Source organism: Anas acuta, chromosome 11 (genome assembly GCF_963932015.1).
Source record: "Anas acuta chromosome 11, bAnaAcu1.1, whole genome shotgun sequence".
Lineage (NCBI taxonomy): Eukaryota > Metazoa > Chordata > Aves > Anseriformes > Anatidae > Anas > Anas acuta.
The window spans coordinates 7,386,135-7,407,681 of NC_088989.1; the positions used below are offsets into that span (position 1 = coordinate 7,386,135).

At 42.0% G+C, this 21,547-nt stretch overlaps 1 protein-coding gene across 5 annotated transcripts in view; it reads right to left on the bottom strand.

The window, feature by feature from the left end:
- The window catches only part of ATXN7 (ataxin 7), a 78,943-nt gene that overhangs the window by 44,668 nt on the left and 12,728 nt on the right, over positions 1-21,547 (bottom strand). For 4 of the 5 annotated variants that reach the window (XM_068695085.1, XM_068695089.1, XM_068695084.1 and 1 more), the window contains 4 exons: positions 17,322-17,414; positions 11,203-11,350; positions 10,736-11,032; positions 10,294-10,362 (listed from right to left, as the gene is read on the bottom strand). In XM_068695085.1, the coding sequence (XP_068551186.1) occupies positions 10,294-10,362; positions 10,736-11,021 (355 nt within the window). In that variant the 5' untranslated portion in view covers positions 11,022-11,032; positions 11,203-11,350; positions 17,322-17,414. Of the gene's footprint in view, positions 1-10,293; positions 10,363-10,735; positions 11,033-11,202; positions 11,351-14,754; positions 14,842-17,321; positions 17,415-21,547 lie in introns of all 5 variants that reach the window. The other variant, XM_068695086.1, reaches the window with a different exon arrangement.

Genomic DNA, 21,547 nt, shown 5'->3' on the forward strand with positions numbered 1-21,547 from the left:
ACTGCCGGCACACAGCCCCCCTGCCTTGCCTTCCCCACAACGGGGAGCCTCTGGTGGTGTTACAGACCCTCACGCCTTCACGCTGAGGAGCCCGGCACACGGTCACTGCCATGTCCAAGGATCCTGGCGAGGTGGCAGAGAAGGGCAGCTCCGCACCCCAAATCCTTTTCCATCCCCAGCAGTCGCACACAAGGCTCGGAGGAGCACAGCGACAGCCCGCTCTCAGCACTTCGCTCCCTTCTCCCGTGCTCTACCTACTCGGCGGATAAAAATAGCGTTCTTATCTCCAAGGCTATCAAGCCAGCGCTTCAGATCATTACGTTCAGGCCACAGGAATGACTGAAGGGACTCGCTGGTTTGATCCCAGCAAACAACACAGCGGTGCGGGCCCCTGCATTTCAGGACACGAGCTGATTGCCTGGGGAACCAAAGGGACACTTCCCAGACAGAGGCCTTCATGTTTTGGGTTCTTTGTCCCCGCTCCAATCAGCACAGCAGCCCTAAAACGGCCAGACCCCACAAACCAGGCAGCTGGCTATCGGGGCAGCTCCTGCAGGAGCCCCAGCACAGGCAAGGGCTCCAGCCAGCCCGCCAACCTGACACAAACTGCACCAGGTGCACTTCAGACAACAAATTTCCCCAAGTCCTGGATCGGACTCAGTAATAAAAAGTCCCCCTTCAATCATTCAACCAAGAAAAAGAGTATTTAGACCAAAAATTTACAACCTGTTGCATAAGCATGTATTACACTAGCTTGGGTAAGCAATACAGATATATTCGCTTTGGCTCAAAACTTCTTTGTAAATTATGAACTGCAATATGGAACAGGAGCTTTGTAACAAGCACGATTTCTGGACTTGCTTTGGGTCAGCACAACTTACACAGGCATGAAAATGAATTTCCCCACTGAAATTCACCTTTAAAGTATTTTTTGGAAGTAAATGCTGCCTATCAGGAGGTTTGTTCAAGCTTTTCCTCTCAAATATTTCCACGTAGTCCCAGGGAGAACTGCATGACTGTGATCTCTCCCAGCAGAGCGGAACATAGACACTCAAACACAGATACTATATTAAAAATAAAAATTAGCTAGCAGAGCATCCTAAAAACCAGAATTATATTCTTTACAGACCAAAGGCCAATAAAGCCTTCCAGCTGTACGAAGCAAGTTAAACTACTTTAATACGTTTCAAGAGCAACCTTAATTAAAGAGGAACGAAACAGACAATTTTAACATTTCCTGGGAAAATGCCTTATTTTGAAAGCTGCTTTCCAAATGATTTTGCAAGGCTGTCTTAATTATCTGACACACAGTGTCCAACTATTGGGCACAATTTTCATTCCTTTGACATATCCACCAAAAATAAAGTCAGTTAACCCAAATCTCTGGATATCCCACACCAATACAGATTCGTTTAGAAGTGTATTTGGTATGGTTTGCATTTACCGATACCATACAGATGATGTCTCTTTTTTTCCTTTTGGCATCATTTGCAACATCTGTCTGATAAGAGACAGACATAGGTGACACCAAGTCCCCCTCAGCAGTAACCTAGATTCGAATGCTGTCCCTCCTGTTCACAAACTTACCGGGAACTACCTCAGGAATTTCAGTCAGAGAAAAAAATCATTTCTAATACCTAGTTTTCTGACATAATAACTTATTTTCAGTCATTAGCTAAAAAATAGATAATACTAACCATTAAACAATGCAAACTAATTCTTACTTGCTGTTTATTTTTAACAACAGACTCATGTATTATAACTAATCCTGATCTGTACTGTAGTTATTCGCTGATATAACATCTCTAACACTCTCACAGATAACCAAGATACGAGATCTACTATATGATAAAACCATGTAGGCAGTCAAACAAAAACTTAGGTCAGATTCACTCTGAAAAGATACACAGTCAAGCATGGCCCAATGGATTTTAGGATTACCAAACAAAATATGTGCTGGAAAAGTGTTTTTTTTTTTCTTTTTCATTAAGCAACCATCATGTTTTGGAAAACAACTTCAAAGTTGGAATGCGACCATTATTTCACAAATGGTTCATTCAGCAGAGACGGAGGGGCTGCATTAAGCAGCACTGCCGGGAGAAAGCAGATCACAGAACCACACCCTAGGTGGAAACTGGTGCAGATTTGGTGCTGTGTTTTAGCCTGAGCCCAAGGCCGGAGGGTGTCATTCAGGCTATAGGCACCTTGACAAAGCGATGGCTACAACGTCTAGGGGGGAACAATTAAAATGTTTGCATAGCAAAGTATTTCTCTACTGGTTGTTTGATCACAAAATTCTAGTGAATGTGGCTATCTTAAAATCACAAACTCTCGCCTGCGGAGCCCAATAACCTGATCCCGTGTCCTCGCTCCGGTCACAAGCAAAACCTTTGTTGACTTCAGTGGCTCATGACAAGAGCTCCCATCCCCAGATACCACTTTATAAGCTGGCAGCACTCCAGTTTTCCCACTGACAACAAATACTATGTAGTTTATGCAGCCAGTGAAAAAAAAAACCCTGTACACATAAAACTGCATTTATGAAGGCCAAAACATAATGGAATGCGAGTGTAAAGGAAAACAAACATCCCATTTACTGTGCATTCAGTCTACTATTTACTTTTCAAATTTAACTCATTAAAGCTTCTAAACTTCCTTTTAACGAAAGCTGCTGTAGGACATTCAGGCAACCATACCAACGTCAAATAGTCCAAACTGTTTTGCAAATAAAACCATACGATCACTGGATTTAAGAAAAAGTGCACATCACAGATTTACAACCTCACAGCTGCTCTCTATGGGATTTGAGCACTTCAATCATTTTGTATACATTTTTTTAGAGTGCCATTTGAGAACGCTGCTTTCTCTATTACACTACAAATGTAGCTGATGAAAGGTACGAGTAAAGTCCTGCTTATCCAGAGAAAAGCAGATCAAGAATACTGCGTAAGTTTTCTGACTGCTGTAATCCCAGCAGAAGAGAAGGGAGGCATAACGAATTATCTCTTTCACCTCTTATTACCAGTGAAGTTTGTCTGCTAGCTAGGCTGAAGCTATCGTTGACAGCAGAAATCAGGACTGGAATGAGCTTGTAAATAAACAATCTTTCTCATGGGAAAGCAGGTTACCACTGCACAGCTTATTCCACAAAGGCCGACAGCAGTGTTTACACACAAATAACTGAGTATTTGAGTATTTACTTCTCTTCTACTCAAGCCAAGTAAGTTAGTACATTTACCAGGAAAGTGACTGTTTGCAAAGCTAGCGATCCAAGTGACGTGGGAAAGCTGTGCGTGCAAGCTCCTTCGATGAAGTCACACCTCGGAGTGTCTGGGGTTACCCAACTTACAAGGAGAGACAGCGTGCCACCCAGCCTAGCTCACATCACACACAGCCTGCACAAGCAGGGACAACTTTGGATTGCAGGAGGCTTTCTAGCAACAGGAACACAGATTACAACAAATTCTTTCCCTTGCATGACAACCACTTTTACGTTCATGCTACTCTTCTCCGTTATACTTTGAATTAGCAGATTTTAGCGCTGCTTACAAAGTATAAATGCAAAGCTGTATTCATCCATGTGATGCACCCCAAGAACACTTAGGGAATCATGATGAGTATCCAATATACGGGCAACTTACGCCACAGTGGCGATTTCCTTCATTAAAAGAGAAGAAAATATTTTTTAGGCATCTTAAATATTATTTAGAATACTTGATTACGAATCAAATATTATCATGATCTATGAAAGCTGAAATCTTTCCTGTCTAAGAAGCGATGAGATCACACGTAACCCCAGCTGGCACTTGGCCGTTATAGCCATAGGCTATGCATAGTGAGAAGAGGTGTAAGAACTGCGTGCATTTCCTTTTCTAGCTCCCCTGCAATGGAAGAAATAGCTTTTAAAATAGTTACCTTAGAGAGAGAGCAATCTGCATCCTCTTAACCCAATTTAGTTAGAAGTACCCTTCACCAAGCCTTTTTGTCTTTCCTGCTCTATTTAGAAGAGCGTTGTGTTACCAGCTCACATGGAAATCACAGTTCTGTGCAATACTTCTTGCACTGCTCTTCTCTTACTGAGCGTTTGTCATTAAATACAGAACAGAAACTATGGAAAAAGCAATACTTAATCAATTATTATCAAGACATCAACTCTCCTGCATAGGAACAGCCTAGCTAATCATACATAACTTAACAAGCGGTAGATAAGGGTGAACTCCTGGCTGTACGTGCACAGACAGCTATTTCAAAGGTTTTTTAAAAAAATATGTGAGGAAGCGGGAATTTAACAGATGGATTGAGGCAGTTCTGGAGCTGCACTTCCAGTGGAAGTCTCCAAGGCCTTGCAGTCACAGTCTAATACTCTGGTAGTATCTAAAACCTGCAAAGTTGCTTCACAGCATAGGATGACACAGTTCTAACTTGCAGGCTAACATCACAATATTCTATTTATAACATGTGACTCATCTCACCAGAAATAATTAAATATTGTAAACAGAACTTGGTTTTAAGTGAAAAAAATAACAAGGAGAAAGAAAACCAGGGCCAGACACTGCAGATATTCTCACAATTAGCAACCTTTCAAATTCCGTGTTTTTCAAGCTCTCTTGTAAAGTCTCTACAATTTTCTTAAACAGCTCAACGCACTTTTAAAGTCTCCTTGTAACTGTTTTACAATAATCAGTCCACAAATGCTTAAAATTCTTCGTGTAAATAGTCAATTAAGATGCAATGAAATGAAGAAGAGATTTATCTGATTACAGCCTGAGCATAGCTACGCAGAATGCCAAAAAAGAAGCATCGCACGTTGTGCTGCTACCTTGAAATATTTATCTCACTCTATTAAAAATTCTCACAGTGTATTTGCAGGCAGTCAAGGACTATAGAGCCCTCTAAGTATCTTTGACATGATTTAACACAACAAAAATCAACTCAGTAGAGCACCTCCCAAGGCTGAATAAAAACAAATTTAAATTTGAAATAAGATGCTGTCTCTCACTTGTATTTACAACTTAATATTGGAATAAAAGTTTCACCAACACTTTAATTATTTATTAAACCTGCTGCTGGGAAAATTCTAGACCTTGGGTCTGTCTATGTGCTAAAGATGCTTCCAGGGAGCCCTCCTGGCCCAGCCCTGGATTTCCCTGCTCAGCCTTTCTGAGCACAGGCTCCAGAAGAACAAGAGTTCATCACACCGCTCTCGGTACTCTCACAGCTCTGCTAACGTCCATTAATAACAATTAATATAATCAAATCCCAAAGCTTCTGCTGTCTGCTGAATGCCCTAGAGGTTCATTGAGTCTTTTTTTTTTTTGCCCTCCTCCTTCCCCCCCTTCTGCCTCCCCAGGACATACTAACTGTTCGTGACCAGAAGTTCAACTGCTATCAGGTGACACGATGAACAGAATTTGTTCCCACCTGCTCTCCTGATAGATCCCTATGGTAACAAAGTCTTCCGAAGCCACCTACCAAAAACTGACAGTCTGTGCTCTCACAGAAAATTCAGAATGTGCTTTACTAAGTAAGACAAGCATAGTCTAAAAACTGTAAGAGTGGTACCAGGCCACCCGGTCACACAGACAGCACCAGTTCTGAGCTGTGAACCCTCCGAGCACACCTAACACATCATGGACCATCACTGAACCAGCCTCAGCCTACGATACCACAGCTGTCTCCTCAGCATCTACCTCCACAGCCTCCTCGGGAACCTCAGAGCCTCGAGTACAAACCACTACATCACCGCCAGACTTTACGGATGCTGTAAGGGTGACAAGGAGTTGTTAGACAAGACACAACAGCCTTTCAATGGTAATTGATCAAACCCAGCTCATGACCTAAGCTGCAAACGCTGTCACCTTCCTCCTCTTCCTGTACTTTCTTGCCAGTTATCTGTAAACTGTGGTGACAGTACCACTGAAGCACTAGATATAGATAGGACCAAGGGGTTCACAATTAAAAAATAAATTAAGAAATAGGTCTGTATGTGTAACAGAAAGAAAAAGATGCTTAAGCTCTAGTAAAGACTGCCCAAAACTTCAGCATGCACTGGATACGTTATCAAAAACACATGCACTCAAAGAACTTCAAATTGCCTAACCCAATCTCTCTTCCCCGCTATTTTATTTTCCATCCTCAGATGCTATCGCTTCCTTAGCATTTTTCTTATTATACCTATGTTTCTAAATTATTTCATAAATCATTGCAGCAATCTGACAGACTTTCACCCCAACCACTCCAAAGGGGTGGCACACATTAAGAAGCACTACTGCAAATGTAATGATTGCATCTTTGCTAAGAGCACACATGTTCTTTCTGTCTCTGCCTTCCTAATACAGCCTTGTGGGTTTTGGTTTATTTTTTGAAGGGCGGGGTTTTAAAATAACGTACGAGACAGTTGGTAGCAACTGAAACTTTACTGGAAGGGGTGGGGGGTTGCTGGTTGGTTTGGGGAGTCTCAGGGACCATGGGAGGGCTAAGCCCCAGTCCAAGGACCAGGTTTAGGCCACATCATTTCTACTCAAAGCTCTCCTGATCCACAGATTGAAATGAACCAACCTGTTGTCAAATTTTGCAAGAAGCAAAAGTTCACTCTGTTGGAGCCTGACAAAGTTACGGTGAATAAACTCTACGCAGGCAACCACAGTTCCATTTAAAGATCATCTTTGCAACAATAATAGGTTAGAAAATGTTTTTCAAAAGCAGACCAAATCCAACAATGGGCAGCAAGAATCTCCTGAAAAATGATTATGTTTGCTGTAATCAGAGTATGACAGTTTAACACTAAGAATTTAACACAAAAAAGAAAGTGTCATAGGGTACAAAAGCATCAACCTCCTTTTGATGTCTACTGCATCTCTAAGATGAACCACGTATACATAACGTGAGTTGTATTTTAAAATGTAAGACAAATGAACATGACTAGATTTTCTGCCTCATTTTAGAACGCATTTACAGACTATAATGCAACATGTTTCTGTTTATTCATCGCAGCAAACCATGTGGCAGAGAAGTCACACCTTCAGCTGGTTCGCAAATAGCAAGCAATTAAGTGCTGGGATGAGCTAAGTTCTGTCGTATGAACTACTTGTGAAAATAACTGCAGTACAATTGCTTCTAACGTGGCCGTGCATTGATAGCAGTTTGTCATGAGATGATTTCAGTGTACGAAGACAAAGTAAGGCCTAGAGTGTACCTTAAAATAAGATTTTCCCATGCTGAAGGATGCCCGTTTCTCGTTTCCATCTGTTGGGGATTTTCCATACCACAAGCGAGCCAAGTGCTTTGGGCCTGTACCATATTCCCGTGGTTCTAATTTCTACATCAAAGCTCAGCATGGACTCTTAGTGCCTCAGAAAGCGACATGTGGGAAAGCATCCAGTGAAATTCTCACTTTTGTGAAGGTCTTCGAGGAGCCCAGCAGGAAAGATTGTACATTATGGATTAGCAGAAGAGAAAGCACAGTAGAACAGTGGATCGGGGAAGTACAAGAGGAACACAGGGAGTTAGGGAAGACAACCCAATTTCTAGTTGTTACTTCAACGCAAGCTTGGGTATGTCAAGAAGGGTTTGATATAATAAACACATTTGAGACTTTGAACTAATTTTGGTTTCCTGATCCCTCCATGGAACTGGCATTCCTGACAGGTATTAAGGATTCATCAGGCTTCGCAACAACCAGCACGTTGAGAGGAGCTGCCTGATCAGCAAGTAGGAAATTCCAGTGACAAACGCCTGAAACCCTGCCTCTCTTCAAAGCTTACAGGTATGTCCTGGAATTACATATTCGTGTCCTTTATTCCTGTAAAAGAATAACAAGCATGCTTCTTTTCCATCAAAACACAAGCTGGTAACGTTAATCATACAGCATTATGGCAATGAGAACACTCACTCCTCGTTCAGGAGATCCACACTCTGCTGCCTGAAAGCTTGAAACACATCTCTCACCATCAGGCAGACTGATGTTGAAGCTAATTCCCACCAGAAGACTGAAATTAGAGAAAGACCATGTGGGAAAGGAAACAGCTACAAGCCAGTGGGTACAGGCCAGTGGGAGCCTGATCTGGAAGTTGACAATTGTTAAATAAAGAAAACAGCTCTTGGTTTTGAACCCACTTCAAATAAGTGGACTGTAAATTCATATTCCCTTCTTCTCTCCCTCTCCAGGCCATGAATATTTAATTCTTTTATGCAAACTGGAAGAGTTGCAATACAAGGTTAAATTAGTCTAAATAACCTTGAAATCCTTTTGTCAAGTTGGGCCTCTGACTCAACGCCCAATCTGAAGAGAAGGAACTTTCTCTATACAGCGAGTTGTGTATTTAACCTTACATAAATACTGTGTGGTATGACAAAAATCTTGAAGTTTGAATTGATTTGGTAAAATTTATAATTTGATTCATATTTTTCATGTTAAGATCCATTGTTTAGACAGCCCAATTACTTAATAAATGTCAGTTCCTCAATTTTGAATGCAAAATTCTTCCTGGGAAATCGAACCAGTTACAGTGTTCTCAAAACCTTATTTGATAACACAATGCATCCACATGCCAGCACGTTTTGCCACTCCCCTAGTTCTTTAAGTGCACACTTAATTAGCACAACTTTATCTTTTGCTCTAATTTGTAGGCTGAGCTCCCTGCAGACCAGCTATAGGTGTATGCCAAGTCAGTGTCTCATTCACATGTCATACAGCAGTCAAAAAGACTGTTGGATGTCTGACAGAGCTACTAAGTTCCACTTCTAGATCTTGATTTTTTTTTAATTTTTACAAACTTCCTTCTAGCCATAATCCTACAATTCACATGGTTGGATGCAGTGGAGAGAAGCTGTGTCTCAGTGGTCAGCCTATGCAAAAAAAATAGTTTCACGATCTCTCTTCAGGGAAAAAAAAAAAAAAAAAAAAAAAAAAAGAAAAAAGATTATTCATCACCCTGCCAGCTAATCTTTAAAAACTGGAAACCTTAGATGCTTGTATTTTATGAGGTAGAAATAAGAAAGAATGTTTGAAAATCCTTATTAGCAAAATCTTTGCTAGGATAATGTGTGCTTATTGTTACAAGTGTTGTTTTAGCACAAGTGATTTGCCAGTTCAGAAAAATAAATTAAACATCCAACAGAAATACTAGACAAGAACTCAGCAATAAAGTATTAAGGTGCTTTTCAAACACCCAAGAACTTATACACACACAAAAGTGATGGCAAAATGGTACAAACGTTTCTGTATACCGCAGCATAGGATTCTACTGCATCTCTCTTACAGCCCAGTGCCCACTGAATCTGGTCCTATAATTGCTTTTTTTCCCTAAATTTTAGCAACGCTACAAATTCTACAATAAGTAGACATTTTGAATCAGCTTCTGTACAGATTACTGCCTCCCCATCTTAAAGCACACTGGCACAGCCTCCGTAATTTTCACTTGCTGCTTGTAGCTCACAAGCAGAGAAGTGCTGAATCAGATCGTCCCCTAAGGTCCCTGGCAAGTCCCACTTTCTACAACTGTTAACGAAGTTTACAAACTCAGTCTTCCATTTCGAGCAGTGTCAAATAAGTGACTTGAGTGTAACTGAGCTAGTATTTAAAGCAGCGAGGCCTACTGCACCCTGCACTTCTCAGTAAAAAAGTCTGCTGAAGTGAACTTGCAGTAACAATAACATGAAAGTTTTAGGAAGTTGGAAAGAAAAAGAAAAAAATAAAAAGGAAAGAAATGAAATCGCACATCAAAAGTCAGGCTGTTGCTGCTTTTCCCACTCCCTGCCACACAGTTACCATACCCTACCGGTGTCATTCATCATTTGGTTACAAGCTTAAGCAGCAGTGCTACTTTTGAAGCGAACCCGGCCCTTCGTGTGCTTTTGCTAATCGCAGGTGAAAGGTCACTCTCGCTTCGCAGTAACAAATAAACACAACGCACTGACATGACAGGGAGGGAGACCTGCGTCCAGCTACCGGCACGGATTATATTCTGAGTGAAAATAGACTGGCTCAAGAGAAGATATTAGCGGCCCTGGTCACGCAACTTCCTCGGGACTGCTTAGGGCCAAAGAAAATCCCACTGAAAACACGATAAACGCCATGCGATAAGTGACCTACGTTCAACCCCGGAGTTTTGGTTAGGTGTTAACTTAATAACAACGCCAATCACATCCCTGGTCGCCAGGCCACAGGTGCCCAAACTGAAGCGCCAGCACTGACGAGAAGCCTCCTTTCTCCCCTACGCGTGTCCTCTGGTCAGGAGTCGCCATCAGAAAAACTTCTTGGGGTGCTTTCGGTCAAGAACACCCCACACTCACCTTCTCGGCAGAGTCGCATCGCTTCTCGATTTTTCCCGTATTCCTTGAAACTTTCTTCTAACGCCGCCCCTGCAAGCAGAAAACCCCCAGAGCTCAGTGACACCGCACGGTGGGACCCCCGCAGCCCCCCGGGACGAGGACAGGGACAGGTGTGGGGCCGTGACAGGGTCGGGGAGCATGGCACCGGGTGACAAGCGGCGTCCGTGGGGCCGGAGGAGCGGAAGGGGATGGCGTTGGGGGCACGGTGCTGGGGAACCCGTTGGCGTTGGGGGACCCGGGTGACGTTGGGGGACCCGGGTGGCGTTGGGGACCCCGCTGTGCCGTGCTGGGGCTGCCCCAAGCCCCGGTGCGCTGGGAAGGGAAAAGGGGACGGGTTTGGGGGGCACGGCAGCGGGCTGCGGGGCCGGGGGCCGGGCAGGGCCACCCCCCGCGGGGCTCTCACCGTCGTTCCCGTGCAGTTTGGCAGCGTCGACCCAGTGGCTCCAGGGCTGCCCCAGCATCGCCTCGGGGCTGGGCAGGGACCTGCGCTCCCCGACGGCCGCCATTGCCGCTGCGGTGACGGCGGGGCCGGCTCCGCTCCCGCCTCCTCCGCCCGCGCCTCCCTCGCCGGGCCGGGGCCGGGGCCGGGGCCGGGGCCGGGCCCGGAGCTGCCGCTGCCGCTGCCTGGGCGCCGCCGCCGCCGCTGTGCGCTGCTCCCTTCTGACGTCACCCGCGGCCCGCGCCGACATTCTTTCCGCTGCTACAATGCACCGAGACAAGGCGGCGGGCGCTTAAGGTGGCGCCGCGCTTAAGGTGGCGCCGCGGGGTTCTCGAGTCCCCTCAACCCCCCCCCTCCTCTTTCCTCCAAGTCCCAAATCCCGCGGTTCTGCCCCAAATCCCGCTGCCCCCCCCGCCCCCCCCGCACCTCACCTGCGCGGCGGCCCGAGGGCCCGGAGCCGGGTGCCCATGCTGCGCGGGGCGCTGCCTCCCTCTCCGCCGCCCAGGTGAGTGAGGCGCCTGTCGGGCCGGCGGCGCTGCCTCAAGAGCGGCGGGGATCCCCCGGTTCCATGGGGCGACCCTACAAAAAAAAACAAAAAACCAAAAAAAAACAACGACCGCGTCACGAACCCGCCCGGCCCCCCGCTGCGACGGGGCCGCCTGGGGCTGGGCCGGGATCGCCCGCTCCGCCCCGCCCCGCCGGAGCCTCCTTAAATTCGGAGCCACCTTAAGGGCACGGCCACCGGGGCACCGGCACCGGCACCGCCGCCGTTAGGGCCGGGGCTGCGGGTCCCGGGGCTGCGGGTCCCGGGGCTGCGGGTCCCGGGGCTGCGGGTCCCGGGGCTGCGGGTCCCGGGGCTGCGGGTCCCGGGGCTGCGGGTCCCGGGGCTGCGGGTCCCGGGGCTGCGGGTCCCGGGGCTGCGGGTCCCGGGGCTGCGGGTCGGGCCCCCAGCCTTGCTGCCCCACCTGCCTTTCTTCTTAATTACCCCCTAAAAACGAGCAGGATTTGGGAAAAAATGCTGTCCTGGCCAGAAACTGTCACTAACAAAGTTCTGCGATTATGCACAATTTAATTTATATTCAATAAAAGTTTTTTTTTTTTTAGATTTTTATTAGATTTTTATTTTATTTAGATTTTTTTATTTATTTTTATATTTTATTTAGATTTTTATTAATTTTTTAGATTTTTATTAATTTTTTAGATTTTTATTAATTTTTTAGATTTTTATTAAAAATTAAAATATATTAATTCATTAATATATTTTTATATTTTATTAATATATATTTTTAAATTAAAATAAATCAATTTATGAATTGCAAGCTGCTCTCTCCCTGCACCCTTTCTGCTGCCCAGGTTCCTGTGCTTCCCCCCCCCTGCACCCACCCCGCTCGCTGGGACCCAAACCTGCGGCATCCCACACAAAAATCTCGGCAGCGTGGGACCGCGGGCGGCAGCACCGGGGGCTGCCCGTCAGTCCCCTAGGTGGTATGCTGGTATTTGCAAAACCAGGCAGCCGCAGGCCAAACAGTAAACAGAAGGGTTTGCACGGCCCCGTTGCAGCGCTGCGGAGGTGTGCGTGCACGCTCGGCCCAGGCTTCGCTATTTTGGGTGAAATACAAGCCTGGGAGCGCGGCACCGCGACCCGCTAGGGATGTGCCTTGCCTCGTTTGTGCGTGTAAGGGAGCTGAACACACAAGCACATCGGGCAGTCGTGGCAGGGGATGGGACAGGCTGTAATTATAAGGAGATTCAGTGTTCGGCCCCAGTGATAACTTCTGTCACACGCAGGACGTATCTTGTAAAACTGCTCATCCGCTGCAGAACAGCGAGGGAAACTCTTCTCCCCTGTCACTCCAAGTCTAATTCCTTAAAATAACTCAAACTCTACAAGATTTAGATAAAAACAACAACTTCTATCGCAGGAAGTTGTAGCAGGACTAATAAAAGCTTCTGGAGCTGGGTCATGATCTGTCGGTTACACCTGTTTCTAACTGAACTGCTGTTGCCCAAACCCATGGACTCTCTCTTCATTTTAGGTCTCAGCATGAGCAGGAGGTGCTTATGGGGCCAGAGCTGAAAGATAAATGATGAATGAAGGACCCTATTCCTTTATTATCCAAGAATATACTTAAAAATATAAATAGCTACTTATAATGAAAGCTAAAAACATCAGTGGGACGTGTCTGTCAGGTGTTGAAATTCAAAATCTTGAATTTCTGAGCAGAACCTAAACTAATTTTATGGTGTAAAAACCAGACAGGAAAACAAAAATCTACTACTGATTTCTTTCATTCTTAGTTCCTCAAATTTCCAAAAAAAAATCCTCTATTATTATTTATTTTACATTGATCCTAATGCAAGTAGTGATGGGTGTCCATACAGAGCCATAGGACACCAACACCTGCCTTTTAATAGCAATAGATTTTACTGTGATATATCTAATTAATGCTCTACATCATGACTCTTTTCTTTAATCATTACTGACGTATGTATATCAAATGACACAAAAGTAAAATGGCTTAATTTGGCAAAATTACTGTTGATTAGCTAAGTACTTTAACAAGCTAATAGATTATCAAATTTTCAGTTTCTATCATTGATACTCATCAAGTTACTCAGAAGTGCCTCTTGCTTTAAAAGTGCCAGCCAAAGAGGTACCTTTATTTCAAAGATCTTCTTCCTCTTTCAAACCTGTTGTTGTGTTTTATTCCTGTCTCTCTTTCACAACTTATTTTTCCTATACATACCCACTCAAGATCTAATTCTGCTGCCTGGGCCTCAGGCTGTCCTTTAGTAAACTTTCTTCCTGTAGTGATTTTTTTTTTGCACTGTGTCGTGAATGCATCAGTATTCCAGCAGAGGGAGGAAAGTGGCAGCAGAAAGATCAGTTCATCAGTTCAGTGCACAAGACCGATTAGTCAGAGAGCAGGAATAGGGACAGACGAAAAACTCCTTTTAAAAGGACTGGAGGTGGAGAGAATATTCTTTTCCACAAACCCACTATACTGAATATGTTTGTTTTTTTTTTTTTTTTTAAGGCACACAAGTTCAATTATATTGTTTCCGTAGTGCTATACATGGATGCATTGATGATTTTAGGGGCAAACCCCTGAAAATCCATCATGTTAGAAGAAGGACAGAATTCAAAACGTTGTAAACTTTAAACAGGTGACTGTTATAAATCTGAGACACCCAGGTAAGGAGCGTGGTCATTCAAAGTTGCCTTGGCACTCAGTGGAGAGCCAGGGATACTTTTGAGATCAGATTGGTCCCTCCTGGTCCCAAACGGTTTTTGAAGAAGCCCTTCTCTTCCCATAGACCATGCAAGACAAGGATGACCCTGCACCTGAATTAGGGTCCTCTATTAGGCACCTAGAGTCAAGAGGGATGAATCTGGTCAAGAATAGCTCCTTTAATCACACTCCTTTAACAGAACGAAGTTTTCCAGAAATGCTACAATTCGAGGGGTTTAACTAAGGAAGCAAAACAGCACAAGGAGCAGCATTGGGACTGAATTGTGATCAAACAACCACACGCTGCTTGTGTGTGTGAGTGAGAACACATACCCAACTCATTCATCAAAGAGCTGAGAGGAAAAAAAAACAAAACACAAAACAAACATGGAGGAGTAAGTTAAGTTCAGGGAGAGAGGAAGTGGAGAAGGAAATGTGAGGCAGGAAAACAGAAGCAGCAGATAACGTAGAGGAGAGAGACAAATAGTGGGGGTGAAAAAAGCATAAACAAACAAACAAAGAAATACATCACAGCCTGTGAAAGGAAAGAAAGAATTAAGTCAGGAAGAGGAAAGGAAACACACAAAAAAAGGGAAAACCACAGCTTCAAAGCTCACTAAACAGATTTAACGACATATTAACCACGGCTGGTAATGCTCTGCTGACATGCATGCCTACAAACAGCATGCGACTGCTTAACACTCCAGAGGATGGTTATTTTGTGTCATGACACTGCAGGCATTTTTTCACCTGTACTGGCAGGTTTCCTCCTTTTGCCAGGTGGTCCTGGGAAGCTGTTCAAACAGGGAACACCTTAGTCAGGTGTTTCGTTAGAATCTATGAGACAACCACCATAAAAGACCTGAGATATGATAATTCTTATCTGGAATGAAAAAGCAAGGATGAGTCTGCAGCTGAACTCTTTTACGAACAGAAGGATAACGATACGATTGAGTCGCTGGTGATTTTCCACAGTGACTGCAAAGGATGCATGAATTAAAAGCGGGAAGGGGGAGACAGGGAGAGCCTGCAAGGGTGTCATTTTATCAGTACTTAGAAGAAAAAAAAAGAAAGTGAATTCATAAAAAAAGTCTGTTGAGGAAAAGATCTGAGGGGCATTACAGCACTAAAGAAAATCAAGTAAGTTAATTATAGCTAAAAAGTCTGATGTGATCAAGAGGGACTTAAAAACTAAGAACAAATACTATCAGCGAAGACTTGTTGGTAAATGAGATTCAGGCTGAAATGACAACTCAAGCAGCTGATACACCGAAGCAATATCCTGACCCTGGTGTCAGCTCCTGTTGACAGCAGTGGAACTAGGAACACATTTCGTGCGTATTAAAATATGTCTCCAGTTTGAGACGTGCAGGAATATAATTGGGCAAGCAGGGAGGCAAGAGATAAAAAGTTCATATAAATCATCATGTCCAGGTGATGAGAAAACTATGCAGACATAACAAAATAGACCATTTCATTTAAGCCACACCACAGAATAATATTAATACATTACTAACATGCATTATGGTAATCTGTAGTTCAATCTCACCTCCAGTGAAATCAACCAACCTCTCCCTTTATACACAGGACCGTGATCACTCAGGATAATAACCATGAGCAGCATGTGATAAAAACTCAAACACCAAACCATAACAGTCTATTACCCTTTTCCCACAGATCCTGGGAAGAGGTTGATGTGCTTAATTTTATTTATGAGTAACCCTTCAAAGGGAGTTGAAATGCTCAGAAGTGTTGGAATACATCTACCTTATATACTTGGAAGTGAAATTATTGTGGATACTTACTATAACCTATGTGTGCCAGGGAAAAGAATAATATTGTTAGGATTAGAAATTAACTTGAAGTATCTGTTTCTGAGGAGGAGAAGTGGAAGCAAATAAATGTAAGTAAATCTGAGAAGAGTTCTGAGTTGGGATAAGAATGCAATGGACACCCCCACAAGTTTAACTAAACTTCATGATGACTACATTGTGATATTAAAATAACATTTTAAGACCCAAATGATAAATGTATGCCATTGCCATTTATTCTAAAATTTATACTATCTGTTTTATAAAATAAAATATGTTTTATAAAATAAAATATATTGTATCTAACAAAACCTTGCAAACACTTCCTTCTTTACTTATCAAATGTGACTTAACTGCCCTTCCATTTCCACGTGCCAGAAATTGTACAATTTTGCAAGCAGTACACAAAGGTAACAGTTTTATAATATTTATCCTCCTGAAATAGCACCTGGCTTCACATAAACTTTCCAAAAAGAATTTTCAAATGCAATATGAAAGGTTAAAAAAAGAGTTTTGGCTGAGCTGTTCAAGAGAACAGGGCAGTTTAAGAGCCACACCATGACAAACATTCCTCACTCTTCCCGAGCTCAGATCAACTCTGCCACTTAAATAAATTCTGCAGACCAGCTCCATGCTAACTGTAATGGTCCTTTCTGCTACAATCTATTCTAAAAAATATATTAAAAGATGATTTGCACAGCAAATACTAGTCAGACTGTAACAGGCTGGATTCTCCAAGTCTGTGCATAAGAAAAATGAAGACTGAATGACATCTTTTCTTTCATTCTAATCAGAAAAAGTACACAAAATGGTGAAATGTGTATGATGATATAGAGTAGAAACAAACACTGGGGAAACAGGGAAAGAAACAGATACTGTATCAATGAATTTGCAGTACCTGATAGTCTGCAATACCAGCTTTTTAGCCAAAACTTCACTTTATCATCATAATTCTCTCTTTGTCAAGTAACTGTACAGTTCTTGCCTCAGTTTACAGTTCTACTTTCTGAACATGTCAGACAATGGCACTGACGAAGCCGGTAGGCTGTGATTTATGCCAGAGTATAACAGCCTTCAAATACCTTGAAGTACCACAGAAATGTTGAAATAGACAAAATAACTATTTAGAAGAAGTTTACGCCTTCTAAAATATAATAAATAAATCTAAAATGTTAAATTGTCTGTATGCCAAACCTTCCTTGACCAGCTCACTTCATCTAAGTGACCAAAATATGTCATACAACTTGATTTTATCTTGAGGTTTGACTGTTCCATGCTTGAACTCCCTTTAGATTGATTGTAAGGTCGCTTTATTTCCCACTGAAACATATATTAAACACCTGCATTTTTTTTTTTAATTTTTTTTTTAAAGTCTCCCCACTGCATCTGGTAACACTTCAGACTTGCTTTGCAACCCTGTTAATATCCTGTTCTCCACGCTTCTCACTTCTAAAGTATGTGAATATTATGCTTAAGAAAAATATGTGGGTAAGCATGTCACAGTACCTTGAAATTACGGTGAATCGCTGGGTTGATTTATCAATTGATCTTCATCTGTTCAGATTTCGGAAGCTTTCTCTAACTTGTATCTGATTAATTCTGAAACAAAACAGGAGCACAGCAGTGAGACATTTGGAACCTTATCTCAGTTCCCTAACTCTGATTATATCTATTTAAATGCTAATATGAAGCATTTTATCAATTCTTACAAATACAGTTTCTGCAACGGAGTTAAAACTGAAAGGTAAGCAGGGAACCGTTATACACTCTTATGTACAGAGCAGCTCTTTAAATGGCAGCCTGACATTAGCAGAAAGGTATGCATTGGTTTAAATCTCAATCTTCAGCCCAGTTACTGCACTCACATCGCCGATTACTGACCAGATTTCGGAGCAGAAGGCTGTGTCTGTATCACAAGCTGCTAACACCACTGCACTGGGTTTTCTGCTCAGGATTTTTCTAGAATACAGCGTGACTCCAACAACACGAGCTCTTGGTACGCAGTCATTGACATTTTTACCCCCATGTCATACAACGTAGATAGCTGAAAACGATCCCTCACGTAAAAGTCATTGGTGACTATCACTCTATAACTGATGCAGAGTTTAATAAAAATTAAGAAGACAAATGAACCGAGGCCCTTCCTGCAAGAGGAAGATCAATTATTGCAAGCTTGGGGGTTTTAAATCCTTTCATTTAATGCTTATAAACTTACTGTTCACATATATTTAAGCACAGTTTGCTTTGGTTTACCATAAATCAATGCTTAATTGGTAAAGCTAAACCAAAGCTCAGTTAAAACTTAAAAATTATTTTCATCCATCCTCGTGCATGGGTTATATTAAAGATCAAATAATTGTTTTTTTGTAAGTGTTTTGAAATTAAACTAGCAATTTTTTTTTCATCTTCTTAGAAGTCATGAAGTTAGCTATAAATAAGCCAATCTAGTGCTGGGGACGCATGACACTTCAGAGAGAACTATTTTTTTCCCCTCCAAGGATTAAAGTCCAGACAAGAGGAATGCAGTCCAAGAGGGCACCCACGCCACCCCACAGGCTGGAGGGCTCTGCCCCAACGGAAGGTGCAGAACGAAGCTTTTCTTGGCTTCTGCTACTTCTCTGCGAAGCCGTCTGCAAACCAAGTTCATGCTTTTAAATTCTTTTAATGCAGTGAGAATAAAACCCTCTTTTCCTTTCAAACTGCAGCTTACCAGCTGACACTGCTTTGACTGAGATCACCTACAGATATATTTACTATTTCTAACCTTTACTGAGGTTTACCCTGCTCAGTGAGGTACTTGATCCTAGGAAGCACATCAGAGCTTTAAGATATTTTAGTTAATCAGTGAAATAAAATAATCTTGTCTTCAGTGGACAACACTTGACAGCTACTCCTGTATTACTTCTCTCTCTCCTCTGCATCGTTCTGCTTTATGGTTAACAGGACTCGAGGTAACTGATCATTAACAAATTTCTACACCAGATCTCTCAGAAATTTAATTTCCTTGTTACGCATACAACTCTCATTGATTAATACAATATTACAACTTTCTCTTCAACTCTTGCTGATGCTCATTGGGAAAGGAAATGTGGTGTTTGTCAAAAGTCTTTTTTTCCCTTTGTCTGTTCAGGGCATGAAGACTGAATTCATACAGACCTTCCTCTTTACAGATCATTCAGTGCTCAGCCTCAGAGCCTCAATCCCTTCAGGCATATCATCTCCCTGCTGTGAAGGTAACTCACTCCTTCATCTCTACCCTAATTTCTTCAGGGGATATGGGAGCTCTGCATGCAAAATGCCTTTTCTTTTATCCTGATTTAAATGGCACTAGTTGGATAAAAGGCGAATTCCATTGCTTCACACAATAATGGAAACAAAAAAAGCTACCTATAAAATAAAATGCTTTCCAAAGACTTAAAAATCTAGGAATTGAGCAATAAGTAAGTGGTAAGTACAAACAATGAATCAGATGAGGGTGAAGGAAGGAACAGTAAAATTTTTATTCCTATATACAAGAGAACAGAGCACACTATGTCACCACCTGTGAATTTTGCTGTAGGGATTACATCTGGAGTGGAGTTTGAAGGAAGTTAACAGAATAAATTTCAAAAGAATAAAGTGACAGCTTAACGACTCTTAAAGAGAGCTCTTTCTCTGGATGATAGGTGGCAAAGAACAGGAATGATTCTTACTGAGGATTTACAGCAGGTCAATTACAACCACAACTGTCAGCAAAGAGTATTGTAAGGAAGAGATGGGATGATTGAGAATAAGGCAGGAGGAGCTCACTCTCCAGAAGGCAGGCACTTCGGTGCACTGGGAAAGGAAGAGCTGGCTGAAGGATGGAGAGATGACAAAAACAGGCAAAGTGGCAATCCAAGAAAAGGAAAAAAGGCATTTTCAAACCAATGAAGCGGACTTAGTGTATACGGCTGAATATCAAAGAAATCTGGTTGCAATTGCTACTTAATACTACGAGATACAGGAAACCACAATCGAGCAGAGTAAAAGCTTTATATACAGTTTTGGCTGGGACATAATTAGTCATGATGACTAATGAATATTATCCATTTAAGGGGAAATATAGTTACATGAAAATTGCAATTGCAAAGCAACTCATCAAAATAAAGAAGTGTAAACGTATGTGATAAAGCATCCCTGACTACTGCAAGTATCCAAACAAATGCCTCAGCTAGACAAACGCCGTTAACTCCTTTACAAACAGAATCTCAGAAATATGTAACAGCACACACCTGAGCTGTGGAGCATTCTTTCTATTTTGTTAGGTACAAAATTGTATTTTGTCTTAAATGTTTATATATTTACATTTATGTAAACAAAGATTTAGGTGTGTTAGGTATAATCATCCCAAAATTGGGCTTTATTTTTGATATATTATGCTTATGGCCATAACCTAATGAGATCTTATTCTGCCCCTTAAGAAAGTGGGTTGGGGAGGTCTGTGTTGAAAGAACACGAGATGGCCAGGATGAGGCTATGGGCTGCCATTAAGGCTAGCAAGTAGCTCAAGAGTAAAACAGCAATTCTGAGGTTGATCTCATTTGTGCTGGAAACTGACTCCTGACCTGCCCATTACAGAGTATCAGTGGGTCAAAGAAGATAAAAGAACTACAAACTCTACTAATTACATAACTGGTCCTCCTACATCCCTTAGGAGCTGTAATTCTTTACATCTTTACAGATTGAAAAACAAAGTACCAGTTACATGTGTCAAATAGAGACTAGATACCAAAACTTTTGTAAATACCAATTACAAGGTTGCAGCCTCTCAAGACTTCATAATTAGTATGTATGCAAATACTAAATATTTATCACAAGTACTTAAATATTTCCTCTGTATTTATAAAAACACAAATGTCACAGAATATCCAGTGCTTAAACACAGTAATGATGCACGGTTACTCTAAAACTATGTCAAATGTGTATAGGCATTTTTGTAGCTAATGAGAAGGGTCAATTAAGATACTAGTTAAGTTTATTTAATAACTGATACCTTAGTCAAAGGAGACATAACAATGCCTTTGGAACAATTCACACTAAACTGATAAAAACTGCAAAATAATTGCGCACAGCAAAGTGTACTTGAGCTATCTTAACTTTGATTAGTGTCATTTTCCTTTGCCTAATTACAACAGAAAAAAAAGATTAGCATTCATTATTTTCCTCAGCAACTCATCACTAATTTTAGTTTTATCTTGCAACAATTTTTCTTTTATCTTAGAAGTTTTCTTCAGCGGTACAAATAACAAAGTCATAAGAAGCCTTTGAATATTGCATTTCAACTGCAGAAATGCAACCAGACAAAGCATAGAATAGAGAGGCTAAAAAATACTTGGTTTCAGAAATAAAAACACTCTATAAGGAGGTATCTTGACTTCCATTTCAAAATACCTACTTCTTCCACTGTGATTTATGTCACCCTCTGAAAGTTCAATCTATAAAACACGTTAGCTTACTGCAGCAAGCTAAGATAAATAATGACAGTTGAAATTGTATTTATATGTTTCTTTAAAAAGTGTATTTGTATACACCTGTAGAGAAGAAAAAGACACGTTCTACGTTCAGTATTTTATATAATAGGAACATTTTATACCAGTTACAACTTGTATTACATCAGAAACACAAGCAACAAAAGACTGGTAGCAAGCAAAAAAGATTCCGGACATCAGAATTTTCCATTTTTCTAAAAATAAATGAAACCCCGATTAGCT